The sequence below is a fragment of the Mya arenaria genome, chromosome 8 (assembly GCF_026914265.1).
Source record: "Mya arenaria isolate MELC-2E11 chromosome 8, ASM2691426v1".
Taxonomy (NCBI): domain Eukaryota; kingdom Metazoa; phylum Mollusca; class Bivalvia; order Myida; family Myidae; genus Mya; species Mya arenaria.
This window is the reverse complement of record NC_069129.1, coordinates 72995273-73011226: the sequence shown is the minus strand read 5'-3', so window position 1 is coordinate 73011226 and position 15954 is coordinate 72995273. Positions and strand designations below refer to the sequence as shown.

At 34.2% G+C, this 15954-nt stretch overlaps 1 protein-coding gene across 1 annotated transcript; it reads right to left on the bottom strand.

Moving 5' to 3' along the window:
• Positions 1–1235: 1235 nt before the first annotated feature.
• On the bottom strand, positions 1236–11543 carry LOC128244558 (adhesion G-protein coupled receptor G2-like). The gene is made up of 12 exons (XM_052962554.1): positions 11415–11543; positions 10834–10981; positions 6984–7129; positions 6446–6595; positions 4364–4513; positions 3965–4089; positions 3670–3796; positions 2838–2973; positions 2451–2520; positions 2077–2276; positions 1647–1774; positions 1236–1370 (listed from the first exon to the last, which is right to left on the bottom strand). Exons 1-12 carry the CDS (start codon positions 11541–11543, stop codon positions 1236–1238), a joined length of 1644 nt encoding a protein of 547 aa, XP_052818514.1.
• Between the last annotated feature and the right edge of the window lie 4411 nt (positions 11544–15954).

Below are 15954 nucleotides of genomic sequence, written 5' to 3'. Positions count from 1 at the left end.
ATCAATAACTCAAACACCGGAAAAAGGAATCACCTGCACATGATTGAATCAAACCGGAACAACAGTGCTAACACTGAAAAGGAACGATGCAATCATTCATATGACGAGAGTGTCAACTTCCTTTAATCACATCCTTTTTTCCGGTCAAAATAAAGAAACACCCTACCCTTTTCACCTGTACCGCTGATAAGCCGAACACAACAGAGGAATGCCATTTCCTGTGTTGCGTCTTTGCAGGTATGAGATACCCGGGATAGTTTAAAACTAACAATGTATTCGAACTTTAAAATTGTGTTTGAAAATAGAATTAATGCTGACGGGGACCAATCCTACTCTAAAATAATGAGATGACATCGACCAAGAATCACAACATTAACAGTACAACATTAATTGATTTCCTTAAAATCGTGTTATTGTTTGGAAAGTTAACGCTAAACCAACAGTTACAGAAAGGCCTGGTTTAAAAGACCCAGTCTGAAAATGTATACTTTATTTAAACAATGCTGCACATACTCGGCCAAGGTGCGCAACTTCTATATTTAACGTAGTCAAGGGTCATAACTCGGCACTGTTTTGATCGCGTGAGCATAACGTGACCCTGAAAGGCGAGCTCCGATTGGCGGTTGGTGTCCCTTGCCTGGAGTCCAGGAAGCCCCGTAGAGGCAGGTATCAGACCAGTACCAGAACCAGAACTATGAAGACCTAGAAAGAAACCAACCAGAACCCAGTCATTATGGACGGTGAGTTTGGAGATCTTGGGTCTACTATAAAAAATTTTTAGACCAAAATACACTAGCACTGACGAGGTGTTGTTACACACATTAACCTTCTGTGCACAGCACTTACTGCTTCACATTAATGGGAAGTTTCATCACTCGTCTAATTAATGAAGATACGCGTCACACTAGATTTTGTGAAGGACGGTAGTTATCTAGATTTTTCTTTGAACGATTCCAAAAGCAAATATTCTGCACTTACTCGGTCGAAGGGAAGACGTAATAACAACACGTACACTGTTTTTATTTTTTATGTTCGTTTAAAAGACCTATATATCTGCTTTGGATATTTTCATTAGGAAAGTAAATGTACTACCAAAACATTAAGTTTTCTGAACGTTTTCACAATTCATTTTTTCATACACTTCTAATAGAATTTACGCTTATAAGAATTTTCCTTTTTTGTCTGAAAAGAAAGCGCCACAAGGACTTTGAAACAATGACAATACATTTCTAAATTCATGTTTGTCCGACAACCTGTTTGCTCGTTGTGCTGATTTCTGATCTGTTACTTTGATGCTGAAGTCGTGTCGATGACGTTGCTTCCATTTTTACCATCTTAGAGCAACATAACTTTTTCCATGCTCCTCGGATCTACATTGGATAATATTATAAGCTTGGTAGACAAAATAATTGTTCGCTGAAGAGTTATTTTACGACTATTGATATGGCCGGGAATTCACAGGCAATTATCATTTCATAAATCGTTAAAGACCATAGAGATTAATGATCATGATGTCATACACTTATACATAATTGGGTGGATATTTTGCTATTTGGATGATGCACGCCTTTTCATTTGATGTTTTTTTTATTGAAATATAAAACTCTATAGCACAGATGATAAAATTGTTGTAATACAAAACTGACCCGCTTCTCTCGCAAAGTAAACATCATAAAAATGAAGAACCCCTGGAAAGCGTTGAGAACGGCAAAGATATAGTGAAACGCGATCCTTGTGTCATCAACCGTCAAAAAACCAAATATCCAAGTCAAGCCTAAAAACATGTCAAAATATTCGGAATAATAATACTACAGAAAACAACGTAGCACTGTGTTATTGATAACGATGCCTAATACAATATTTATATGAAATATAACAACGAAATTATAATTATGACGTTTGATCACGATAAAGACACATATAAATTGGTTATCATTTGTTATATATGTAACCGAGGTACTTTGGATGTCGAGTATTATTTAAGAGTACCTTTAATAATTGTGTTGCTTATGTGTGGTGCAATCTAGTTCCATACTTACACATCAGTTGTTGTTGATATGTGAACAAAGTACATACCTAAGACAATGAAAATAGACACTGCAGCCTTGAGCTGTAGCCATGACCGGTAGTGTTCAGACCGGTTTGAGGAGGCTGTTATATTGTTTCTCACGCAAAATTGCCTCACAATGAGGAAAAAGATAACTGTATTTGCAACAATAATAACTGCCAGAGGTAACACAAACGCGTAAAGCAGGGCTCTCCCGGACAGCCAGCAGCTAGAAGTTGAAAGAAAATGTATTGACATAAAAAGGAATCATCAAGGTATCCACAGGTATCTATGTCTTAAATTAGTAATATTGGATGGCATGGGCACGACCTATTTATAGCGGGTTTAATCACTTGAAAATAAGGAGTCCTCTCATTAACAACACAAATAGCACAACACTTACTACGCCCTGTCGTTTTTATACAGATCCTTGTCAACGCAAAGGACAGCAATTATGGGAATCAAAGGCATACCTATAAGTAAACAAAATAATATTTAAATATTTGTTAAAGTATTGTACTTCAATAATTATGTAACTGCATGTTCAAAAGTATTGAATAATTTTGATTCTTTTACTTTGTTCTGCGTAAACCGTATACCAACACAATAAATAAGGAAATAGCCAGTACGGCTGAAAACGCATTCATAATGACTTGTTTTTTTCTAACAGTCCATATTAAAAGAATGACTGGACAATTTTCTGTATCAAATTGCCACGTAAAAGATAACACGGATCCCAGAAGCTCGAAACAGTCTCAGAAGGATTGCTCGGTAGAAAAGTTGCACCTACCCCAGGCTGCAAGCATCGATTTGACCATGAATGTTGGGATGTAAGTTCCTAACACTTTGACAAATCTCAGATACTGAAGAATCCCCTCCACCAGCATCCACATGAAGGAAACCAAGATGAAATAATGAAGGAGTACCTGAAAGTATAGTATAGCAATTTTCCTTTTTGCTGCTTTGCCAACTGATTAGACAACAACTGATTGGAAATGATTTGAAAGTCAAACTCATTATTATTCAATTACTAAATAATTAGCAAAGATTCGTCTTCTTCCTTCTTACTTCACTTTAAAATGTTAAGCAAGGAACTTTTATATCACACTCATTGCCCCCTGTTTTAAGGATATCCAGACATTTCCTTTACACTACAAGAATAATTCGTTTTCATAGATTTCATCATGGTTTTTCAATTTCATTCTCTTGAGCTCATACCCTACATACATGTCGCCAATAAAGGCAGCATTAAAATCCTATTAGAGAGATCATGAATTCGAAAACAGAGTGTCCAAATAACATGAAGCGATACTATATAGAACAACAGTTCAAAGTTCTCAACAAGCTCTTTCCTTTCTGGGTTTATAATACCAACATCGTGTACTCATCACAAGGCAAACAATCATAGACTATTATGCATATTTTTCAGTAAATATTTAGTGTTTAAAATAATAAAACAACACATCATGAACCATTGAAAGTTACAGTTTGTGTATTTAAAGAAAACTTGGCCGGTCTTATAATATTATGTTTAAACGTTTGGCTACTGAGCTTATTTCTGTAGTTTTTCATATATATATACTATAAAACCAAAGTATACTAAACAATGCGATAAATCCTACCCCAACTGCTATGCATCCACCGCGAGTTTCAGTTCTTTCTATACCAACCAGGAATAGGACGGATGAACACAACATCGCTACACTCAGGTTAAAAAGCACCTGCTGGCCGCGACCTTTTCGCAAATGTCTTGATACAAGAAAACAGGCATGAATTGAAATTAAGAAGAAACGCCAAAACGGTCTTTAAAGCTAATAAGTCAACTTGGATAACAATTGTCAATCACATTATTTAATACTTAGAACACAGGAGTTATACCACCCTAAATTATAGTGTAAACAACAAACTTTAAATTACCTGAAAACAATAAATGTCAGAATAGTAAAACTAAGACCAACAGTAGATACGACAAGTCCCCCTTTCGTGATTACTCCCAGCACAAACTCATCTGTGTTCGATAAATTACCCCCTGCTTGAAGATCCTGCAACACATTTAATACAACCAATATATTGTCCTAACCGTTTTCAAATGAGCCAATACAAAATAGCTTTAATTATAAGTGCTATGACGATGTAACATATTATGATATACCATTTATGATAGTAGTTTAAAGATAGCCTTTAGTACTTTAAAAATAGTAGCAACACCCGTGTACATCCACTAAACCTTCTTGGTAGAATATAAACATACAAATTCAAAACATACTATGTTAATAACAAAAATGTCAAACTATTTAAAACACAACAAATACATACAATCAAAACTGCAAAGTTGGTGAGATGGTTACAGGTGCATTTAACGATGAAGTTTTCTGATGGCGATCTATTACAACCGTCTGTTTTCCATCCACCTGCATCCTGGTTAGCTGTATAATCCCAATATCCACACACAAGGTTCTCGTGCATCTATGGGAGTAATGACTACTTATTTTCATACATTATTCAACATACATTGTCAAATAAATTGTACTTATCGTGAATTTCTTAAAATCTGATTCGAATACACCTACAGCGTGGTGACATCGGGACCACACAAACCACCACTATCACTATTGGTCAATCAAGCAAATAGGTTTTTATTATCGATATATTCTTTAATACAACCGAAGGATATTTATGTTACTAACAACAATAAATACTGATATGTGTTAACGGAACAATACATGTACATACATGCGATTTATGCCGTAAATGGCCATTGTGCTTGTCACTGTAGTTTATAGTAATATTATCTTAATTTTGTTTATTTTTATCTGTGTTTTAAAGCTGCACTCTAACAGATTGAACGTTTTGACAACTTTTGCGAAAATCCATGGAAACCTGTTATATAAGACTGCTGACAAAAAATCAGATCGCAGATGTTTATATTTAAGTTCAAAAATTGATGTTTTATGTGTTTTTCTGAAACCTTTAGTAACGGTTTATGCCGTTTAAGCCATAAACCATTAATTTTCGAACGGAAATGTGAAAATCTACGATCTGATTTTTTTGTCAGCAATCTTATATTATTGGTTTGCAGATATTTACGCAAACAATTGCTCTTTACAAGTCAAAAAATAAAGTTTTAAAAATGGTATATCTATGAGAGTGCAACTTTAAAGATTCATTGATTTCTCCTTGTTCATTTCGAAAGTAGTACTTTTTCGGATTACCTCCTTAAACAGAAATGATGTACACTAAAACAAACCTGCTGTAATCGGAACACAGCAGTGACGCTGTCGTTTTTAAACTGTTTTATGATTCTTCCTTTCATCATCAACCTGGCAGATGCAACATGACTATGAATTGCAAATCTATCATAAGGGGATGTGAACACGGCAGTCTTTGTGTAGAACTGGACAGACAGTCTACTAGCCATCCCTTTAAATCAAAACATTGAATCACATGCGTGAGAGGTCAAGTTAAATGCGTTTGTGTCTCAAAGCAACTACAAGAATATGCAATATAAGTAAAACACTTTATCCCGTGTATTCTGATAAAGGTTGTAAATAATTATTTAAGTCAATTTAAAATAAAATGTCATCAAAATACTTAAAACAGCACAAATAAAACATTTTAAACAACGCGTACTTCGGGCCAGAACATTGAGAAAAATGTAAAAATTTGATACTGACCTTCGAGTACATGTTTTGAAATATATATGGCTGCATCTGTATGAAGCATGTTCAGGTCATCTGATGAAATAATATTTCTCAGCATTCTCATTCCGGTTTCACTATCTTCGGCTTTAGTGAGACCTTTGCCGATAACTAAATCGTTTTGTCCGCTCTGTTTCCATACCGAAAATGCAAAATGTTCTCTTACAGCTTGGAAACTGTCGTTTTCAATGGTTTTATAAAGACGTGCCTGACTAGCCATATCGTCGCATGATTTTATTATTCTGAAATGGATTACAAACTATTGTATAAGATAAACTTATTACAGTTTACTTTTTTAGTATGGTACTATATAATGTTAAAAAGTTGAAATGGAACAAACAGCGGAAAGGTCACTGGCCTGTTTGGTGCGTTGCTGATCATTCCTGCATGGTGTAAAATGCTCGGTTTTATTCCAAGAATATTGTTCGTTATGTTAACAACCAAATCCATGTCCTAAAAACAAAGAAAATTGGAGAAAACGCTTGCTCAGAACTTCATGTATCATTTCGATAATCTGTATAAGTATGAAGAAGGCTACCACGAATGACTTTTCGCAATAAATTCAATTCAATTCATCATATATAATATGTTTTTAAAGTATAACATATAAGAATAATTTTTAAAACACAATCGAAACTAAATTTAAATAGTTTGTATTTTATCCTTATTAAGCACTAGAATTACAACATATTAACATCACCTGTTTCGTTCGAGAGCTATTTTGATTCTGATAGTTAAACATGATGCCAGCAGTGTAATTAACATCAACCTCTGTGAGATCTTGATTAAACTTTGTTAGTTCTGCAGCTGACGTTAGCAAAGTCTGTGCGTTGCTTTCATTAAAGACCATCTGTAACATAAACTCATACATTTAGTGCGGATTTGTATCAAGCTACAGAGACACGGCCATGTTTAAAAACGAACCAAGGGATATATCTTCGAAACACAAGTACAGCAATAAAACTATTGCACTGTTTACCATTTCACATGGCAAGTCATTAATGTCCTTATCAAGCTTAAATCGGTTAACCCTTCAGCAGTTTCGTAGTTTCGCTCCGAACATTATTCCTTTAAAAGTATATTTAACAGGAAACAATTGTCAAGGAAGGATAGAGATACATTCTCATTCAATTTACTGTTTATATTCCTGATACATATCTGCGTTCTTTGCAGGAGGATACATACTATACTAGTTATATAATACAGTATCATCAAAACAAAGTTCCGGCTGAACAAACCTCTGACAGATTCTTCAACATTGGCGTGCTTGTAGAAGCGTTTAATGGAGGTATTTCTTTACAGTTGTTCGCCATGACTGTCTTTGTCCACGTAGCACCCGTGTCAAAACCTCCTTTACATAATCTATGACCCAAGGCTGAGTGGTCTGTAAAAGGTTTATATATACCATGTCAATTATTTCATAAGTGTACAGCATTGACTAGTTACATAAACTGTTCCTGTTGAATATTAACACCGTGATAAACTTACAAAAAAAAACGAGAACTCGATTATAGAAATGTTCATTAACATGCGATAACATATAATCGAATATTATGAAGATATAAAGGATATTGGTTTATTTTAGTGTAAGATCGTATTTTATTTCACAAGAGTCCTAGAAAAACATATTTTCCCCGAGTGGCGGAGCGTATGAAAAGCTCGATATGCTACTTTATAATACAATGAACACTACAGTGACAAGCCCTGTTGAGAGGCACAAGGCATGGTCCCAAACGACAATGGACCAGAGACACAAACATATAAACATACCAGATACGCATCAAATTAGTATTACCGATAAATGAAGCGATTACCGTCTTGGAACGGTCATTGAATCAGGAGTTCATGGAACACGACTTATACTACGTTTTAATGGCCATAACCACACACTTGTCACAACATTTATCAATAATCACAAAATTGAAAATATAAGCCTAAGACATTCAGAAACACTCGCATGGCGTAAATAAAGTTTACCAACATGTAGAAGCCTCTCTAGATTCTTTTTGCAATAAGATACAAAATGTGCCGGATTTTGTGTTTACCATACATACTTGGATAACATCGTTCCTGACTGTACGCCATTGTTCCAATTCTCGTTGAAGGAAAGGTCAAGGTCATATTATTGTTCGTTTCCTTGACAAACGGACAGGCAACTGAAAATACACATGCCTAAAATATTACGGATCTAATACGAAATATGTGTAATTTTGTAGATTAAAGCAAAGTTGTGTCAAATAATAACCAACTAGATAGCATCATCATGCAGTAATAAGCATTCAAATTATAATTTGTTAAAGGTCAAATAAAAAGTGGTTTTATGGTACAAAATAAAGATACGTTAAACTGTATTTGCAACATATGCTAAAGCAATTCAACGACAAATAATACAGGTTCAACAACTATGTAAGTCTACATCTGTATTTTTGAGTTATTTGTCGGATGAAAGCTCATGCGTTTGTTTTGTTTTTGTTAAGTTTACATGAATACGATACTGAATATTATCATCATTACTTCTAAAAATTTAGGCAGTTGTTGGAAATTTCTTCCCTGAGAAAAAATAACTGTTTTTCGGGGTTTGTGTGTGTGTGTGTGGGGGGGGGGGTGAATACAAAACGTACCTACCTGTACTTGAGACGATTAAAGAGTTGGGATTGAAGTAAGAATCCTTTAAATTCGTCCTGATGTGTTTCTTAATCTCTTTCAAAAACTGTTGTTCCAGTTCTAAATAAGGCTCGATTGGTACTAAGAACACTCGCATATATAGTATGGTCTCCTCCTCGCTGCGTCTACTAGTTCAAACCATTTGCTTATAACAAAGATCAGGTATAGACATAACACTAAAAAACTTGATATTTAATGGATACTTGTAAGTGCGCAGGCTTTTATGATACTTTATCAAATGGAATGTATAGAATATAGACGGATTTCCAACTCTGTAACACGAGAAGTTAAATGAGGAGTTTTTGTCACTGAAGCCTGAAGACAGTGTCTCAGAGTTTACCGAGTTCACAATAAACAACAACTTTTGACTTCATCAACATGTTAAGACACATCGTATTTTTGACAAGGACATAATCAACATAGTTTAATGTCATACATATGCTTCATGTAATAATGATGTCACTTATCTCTTGGCGGAAATCAAACATGGAAAAAGTCTAAGTCATGAGCGTGTAATAACATAATCTGCGTCAATCGCGAGTGAGTAAATGCGCTTTTTAAAGCTTTTTTGAATAATGCTATGCCGTTTTGAAAATTGAATGTATTTTTGTGATACTTCGGTCTAGCTGCGGGCTTTTTTTTGAGTACTATGTCTTGGGCGTTTATCCTGTACCATTAAAAGGGGCTTATGTTTACTTTCGACTATTGTGCTTCTGTCTTTAGTTTTTGTCATATAAGTAATGATGTAACAAGCCATATATTTAATCTAATTTAGAAGAAAACTTGAAATAACTTCAAAACACAGTATTAATTTGCTAAGTTGTGATGTTAGTAATCCTTGCTCGGCAGTAATCTGAGACACTATCTCAGGCTTCCATGACAAAAACCTAATTCAACTTTTTCCAGTGTTACAGAGCACAAACCACGTGTAAAATAACATTTAATTTTCAGTATATTCGGACATCTGATTCTTGTTTTCTATAATAACAACTTCAAACAGGTAATGTTGCCCTATGTTTTTACTACAATCATGACTGCATTACATTGACATGCCAATTAATCGCATGTTCTTGTGGTAATGTAATAATTTAATTACGGTACCTTGCTGAATGTATTTGTCCCTGAAAATGGTACAATAGATTCCGCAATCGTCTTGGTGGTTCTGACAAAAATGAAAGTGATTCATTTAGGAAATGTAAGGAGCTGTTGTCTTTCAAGAGGTTGAAAACATTGATGTCCTTATTCGACAAAAGGTCTGTTGCGCTTGGCATGAGAGCGATCGAGACGTGGTAAATGTACAGGTTGGAATCTGAAATAAAACAAAAATAAATCACTTAGATTTGTTTAAAGTACTATTCAAGACACTGACTGTTTAAATGTTATATTAACCTAAAGTTAACATCTCAGTTGCTTGTGAAAAATACGGTTTAATTCGAGGAAAGTTAAAGGTTGATACTTTATTAAAATTTAAAAATGTAGCAGGTCTATTTTTTAAGAATAAAGGCAAGGTATTGTGATGGTACTGTTGACTTTGTCATTGTCGGCAACAGCGTGAGAAAACTTGGCCATAAAAAAACACCGTTCAAAATATTCTAATACAACCTGGCACACTTGTTAGTAGAGACAATACACACATGTATAGCAAGAACCATAACCCAATAACTGTCGAGTATTGCCCCTTTTTGACAAAAAAAACACAAAAATGAGAGCGCTTGCATTCGAACCGTGACACTTTTTGGGCAAATCAAACAAAGACAAACTACCCCTCAGAAAATGCTAACGCCTATTAAAACGTGCACTCGTAAGATAGTTTAAACTAAGTTTGGATATAATAATTAAATAATGAAATTAAGAAAATTGATATTGTTATTTTACCTGAATACCTAAAAAGTGTGTTTGCTGAATGCACATATCTTCGTGGTGGATTGATGGTGTAAACACCAAAAGAATAATATCCTGTTGTCAGTTGAATGTACGTGTAGTTTTGATGATTCGACGATGAATTCACCTGCCCTAAAATAAGTGTATATTGTCATAGTCAAGGTATTAATTGTCATTAAACTGTTATGTATTTCGCGCCATATCTATCGTTATCATTAAACTAAGGTTGAAAACAATTAAAGCAGACATCGACAAATGCAAAATAGGAAGATTTGTAATTACAGATTGTTCATGCATTGTGAACGTTTGGGCGTTATTTTGCAAACTTCTAAAGAATATGGATTTGCAAAATTACACCCAAGCGTTAATGCTACATGAACGCGCAAAAAATACTTTTTTTAAAAGAAAATGATGATTTTGCAAAACTTATTGTAGCGTATAAACCGACTACTATATAAGATCACTAAACTGTGAAACATCCGATGAGAAGAAATTGAAAAAATACGTTTGGTTTACTATTTGAAACTTTAAATAATGAAATACCTTTTTTAGGAATGGCTAGTGTGTGATCGCTGATTGACTCTTCAGCATTGGAATGATCAGCTTGGCCGGAATGGAACAATGGAAGTGGCAAGACAACATCAACATATGTGGTTCCTACTTCAACATGGTAATAAAGTCCATTCATTTCCTGAAAATATAAATTTAATTACCAAACATTCCGTTGAAATAAAAACTAATTGCTGTATTTTCGATGACGCGGACATTGTATACAAAAGTCAACATCGATTGCATGATTTTGACTTTTGACTTTATGGTATGCCGTCCATCTTCTTCTAATGTCTTACAATAAATAAATATTCTATTCAAATACTATCATGAAAACTTCATGGGACTAGCCCAGTAGTACAAAAATAAACACTGTCTTTAACATCTTTTATTAAAAATGTTTTTTTTTCTGCGTATTATCCGTGTATTTTTTATGATTTTCTGGAAATAAAATGGTTGCGTTCATACCGTTCTCATTACTTTTCCCAGATACTTGATATAATGCGGATGAAACTGAAAATAACGATATTTCAATACAATTATCATTTGGGTTCATTCGAAACAGTGCATGCTACCTGGTTGAATTTTCCAGTAGAATTTAAAATGTGTGTAGGTGTATTAATGAAAGCAATTTCTCCATCTGCTATGCCTCTGTTGAAGCTTGCATGAAGGGGCAAGCGTGAAAAAGGATCGTCACTTTCCATAGTGCCTATTTGCATTTGAGTAATATTGAACTGCACATGTCCTGTAAACAAACACATGAATATAGGTTACGTTGAAAACATGGTACAAAATTACCATAAAGATGAAAAATCTCTAGCTTTTTGACACCTAAATCTTACTCTAAGACAAAATAATCAAAGTTCAAGCTTTCCGATGTATTGTGATGTTTTTATATTTCTTTTGAATAAGAATAACTTATCTACGTTTATTTCTAGTAATATACTAGTTTTGAAAAAGGAAATCAAAGATAACACTAAAAATTGGAAGCAAACACCATACACGATAAAATCCATTTGCATATAAAGGATATCTTGTTTTTTAATATGACAATGAGCTACCGTAGCTATTTCATATCCCTACGATTTCACTCATTTAAAAAGGCTACTTTAAGTACTTTCTATATGTTGGTATGTTTTCACCTTTTTTGGCTTTCGAAGGTAAATCTCTCGAATATAATACACATTTGCGACATATACAAGTTGGTAACTAAGCAGCATTTTATTTATACCCTATTCAATATGTAATGCTGCGATAAATATCTCAACAAAATTATGTGAAAATTATTATTTTGTAACTTTTAATTGAATGCTCACTGTATAAGATATTACTGTTTATGAATGCTGTAAAGGCCCATATGGATGGACCCAAATTCATGGCCCCTATTACGGAGGTCACAAAAAGAAACAAACAAAGATAATAATCCTACCTACCTTTATACACAGTTGACTTCATGCATATGAAATTTAATGATGTCTCACAGTTCAGCGTTACCACCGACCCACTCCTCAAGTCAAAGGCATCGCAATCAACATCTCGCCCAATTGTCTTTTTTATCCAGATCTTTTCTATATAATGGTCTATAAAATACAAAATTGTATTGATGACTTAAAAACAAATGACAACAAATTGTAAAACATAGTCACTTACTACAATTGATAAAGAAATTTAACGATTTTCTTTCAAAAGATGACTCTATCGAAAGTAATATATTTCATACTGGTTGTCGACCTTAATATGAGTTGTTTTAGATATAGGGTAGTGCATTTCTTTCATCAGGGTCTTGACAAAACCCTTTGATTGCAAATTGATATATTGGAGTCGAAGGTATTAAACATAAGGACTGTTTTGCCGATACATTTTATTGTAGCTGAAATGTCTCCATTTTGTTCACATCATCAATTCCGTTTTCACTTAAGCTTATCAGTAAGAATGTCTCTCTGATAACATCGCCCTTATGTCAGACTGTTTAATTGCAAATTCTGTTTAAAACTCGTTCAGTCACTTATAATACCTTTTAAAATTTAACTCTTAGACTTCTTGCGTAAGAGTCTCTTAGCAACGACACTATAAATATGTCAATTTATACGGTCAGATGTTCCCACATTCTTTTCGATTTGTTTGTTAAAATACTTAATACTAACGGTGTTAGAAAACATCCAGCCCTAGAAGATGTGATACCTGTCCTTCTATAATGACAAATTGTTCAAATATAAGTCTTGAGCTCACTTCCCTTTTCAAACTAAATAGTTGTAATAAATTGCAATGCTTTTATTTCAGTTGTTTGTATCCATTACTTACGTGGGTCTGTTGAATAATAGTCAATTACACTTTTCAACAACATCTTAGTATAGTAAGAAATCACGTTCGCTAATGTTCCGTTGTGAGCAGTGCAAGTTTTCTGTGCGTCTTCATATGGAACAGAGTCATGTAGCATCCGGTAGCAATGCGGGATATAGGTATGACCAATCCACCCGTTATCGCAGAAAGAAGCTAAATAGGATAAAGACGTCTATGATATCAGAATAGAAATATGTCGTAGGGAACATTGTATTTCTTCATCCAAATACTGGCTACCGAGGATGACTGAACTTTCGGGCGGTGTTATTAGGCTAAGCTGTACAATAATTATTTCATCGGAGCATGGTTTTATGTCGTTTTCACTCTAAAATGTTGATGATAAAATGTATCGAATACCAATATGAAAACATGTGTGAGAATTATTACAGCACCATTATGCCTTACCATTGCTTAAAATTGGTTCAATGGGATCTTTCTGACAAATAAATGGCAGGCCGCTAGAACAGTTGTGCAAAGCAACTTCAACAATTTCTCGTCCTCCATTAAGAATTCGTGATTTCAAACGTCCACACCGGCCATTCTCTGAATTCGGATCGTTTTCAGCCCACCGCCACCTAAGTTAAAGCAAAGTTGAACTAACAATATCAGAAGTATAGGCAATTTAACTAAGAGCTCTGCATTAATTTGTTTGTCTGTTTGACCTAAAACTTGCAGAAAAGAGAAATTGAACGTACATTTTAAACACAAAATCCTCCTTTTAGCATGTTGAACGTAATTTACGACTTAATTAAATCTTACTAAATATTAATATTATATTTTCATTTTGTTAATAGAACGAATACAATGAAAACTGTATGAAATATCCCAGCATCCAATTAAGAAACAACGCCTAACGGAAGCGAGAGACAACACATTACATTACTGACACAGAATACATGTACATGCAAATTGAATTATCGTTAGCAATATCTAATAGGGTTCTATCAATATAGCAAATACATCCTAGTGTTGTCCTGGTACACATATCTTGGTCCGTAATCATCCCACATAAGTCGTCCACTCTCAATATACATGCCTGACCAAATCGATGAATTCATTTCTGAAAATAATGCACTTACATGTAACATATGAGATACGGATACGGAGCTCCCCAATGTTACCTCACACTTACAATGTACCGTAGTAAATCAGAAAAGAACAACAAATTGAACACAGAGACAACATGATGTTTTTGTTTTAATTTCGACCTAATCATACAAGCGATTTTGAAGTCCAAACCGAGCAATGTTCTGATTAATAATTTACACAAGTTTCACTTATTATGACAACGAAAAAATGCTTGTGAAATGGAAGATTGCAGTCCAAATAGTATATCATTTCCCATGTTGGATGTTTTTATCTGCGAATATCGTTGTATGACGTAGAAAGAACAATGACAGAAATAATACTTAGGTATCCGTCTTTTCTTGAACAATGACAGAAATTAATATTCAAGATTCGGTATTTTTCTGAACGATGCCACATTAGAGGTTCAATATTTTAATCAGTAAAACTCGTTGCCTTCAATAATGTTCAAGAAAATGTCGATTGCAGCTCAGATAACTGAATGTTGATTGCTAATAATCCGGAATAGATGCAAATTTAATTCCTTTATCTTTGTTTATTTCATAAACAACTACTTGCCTCAAAATGAAGTTCACACTTGAAGCACATCTAGAAGAATTAACACTTCCTAAATCTGTATATAGTTTACATGCCTCACTTTAACATTTCGTTAAGTAAACTACTCACGTAGAAAAGTATTCCAGAGCATGTCGTTGACCCTGTCAAGTGATATCAGATTGGATATGGAATCAGAACAGTGGATTTCCGCTTCTTTCCAACTCTTGTTTGCGAAATTTATCTAAAATATAATTATAGTCATTATATTCAACATTTCGTTATGTTTTATTCAAAGAAGACTGCGTTTGAATGCTACGCCCTTTTGACAGATTTTGATGTTTTAGTATTCATTTTTATTTAAAATAAAGGCTAAGAACTATTATAGATTTTCGCAAATCAAATATGTCGCATGAGGGGGACGACAATCAGTTTGACTATTTTATAGCCGTAGTATGCCAATAAGCATTAATGTCATGTACTGTACATATTTGTGGTGAAATATCTTATTAAGCGAGTGGAAAATGTGCGAATGACGTCAAGGACGCCGAACAACATGATCCATATATATGTACCACGAAGGCGTAGAAAAACACGATAGCAGCATTTACGGGTATTGTTAAAATGTTGTCACATATATTATATATTTTTCGTTGAATGTTCTATAATGATGAGTAGTAATTCGTCGACAAAAATAACTTCCACCATTTTAAACGTTATATATATCTGGACATCTATATGACAAAAAAACCGTTCGTCTGGCTGCGCCACCCTAGAATTAGCAGTAACCTACACAAACTGTACGGTTCTTGAGAGAAATTCAACAGGATAGCCAATATGTTCTGAAACACAACGTTATAATAATGATATATCCAAGTCCATTTATCTTTTTTTTTCGTTGCCGTTACCAATAGTCAAGGTAACACTATGTCGAAGCCATCTCATAGAGGAGAGTAGATTGCCGCATTTAGACAAGTACAATTTGATGAGGCATCAAACTGAACTTTTGAATGAAAACACAATCAAACGTTTAAACTATCACTCCTTCGAATATTGATATAATGCAACGATTCGTACCTGCAAGCACGTGTTTTGGCCAGTGAGACTATCGTGTATCTTCCTCCATCCATCCTGACATATCGGTGTATTTTCAGT

Coding starts and splice junctions, on each gene's coding strand:
- LOC128244558 (XM_052962554.1), bottom strand. CDS start 11,543: ATGGAAAGTGACGATCCTTTTTCACGCTTGCCCCTTCATGCAAGCTTC. Junction 10,982..11,414: donor CTACTGGAAAATTCAACCAG/GTAGCATGCACT, acceptor TTATATTTTCAG/GAAATGAATGGACTTTATTA. Junction 4,514..6,445: donor ATAGCTCTCGAACGAAACAG/GTGATGTTAATA, acceptor TTACTCCCATAG/ATGCACGAGAACCTTGTGTG.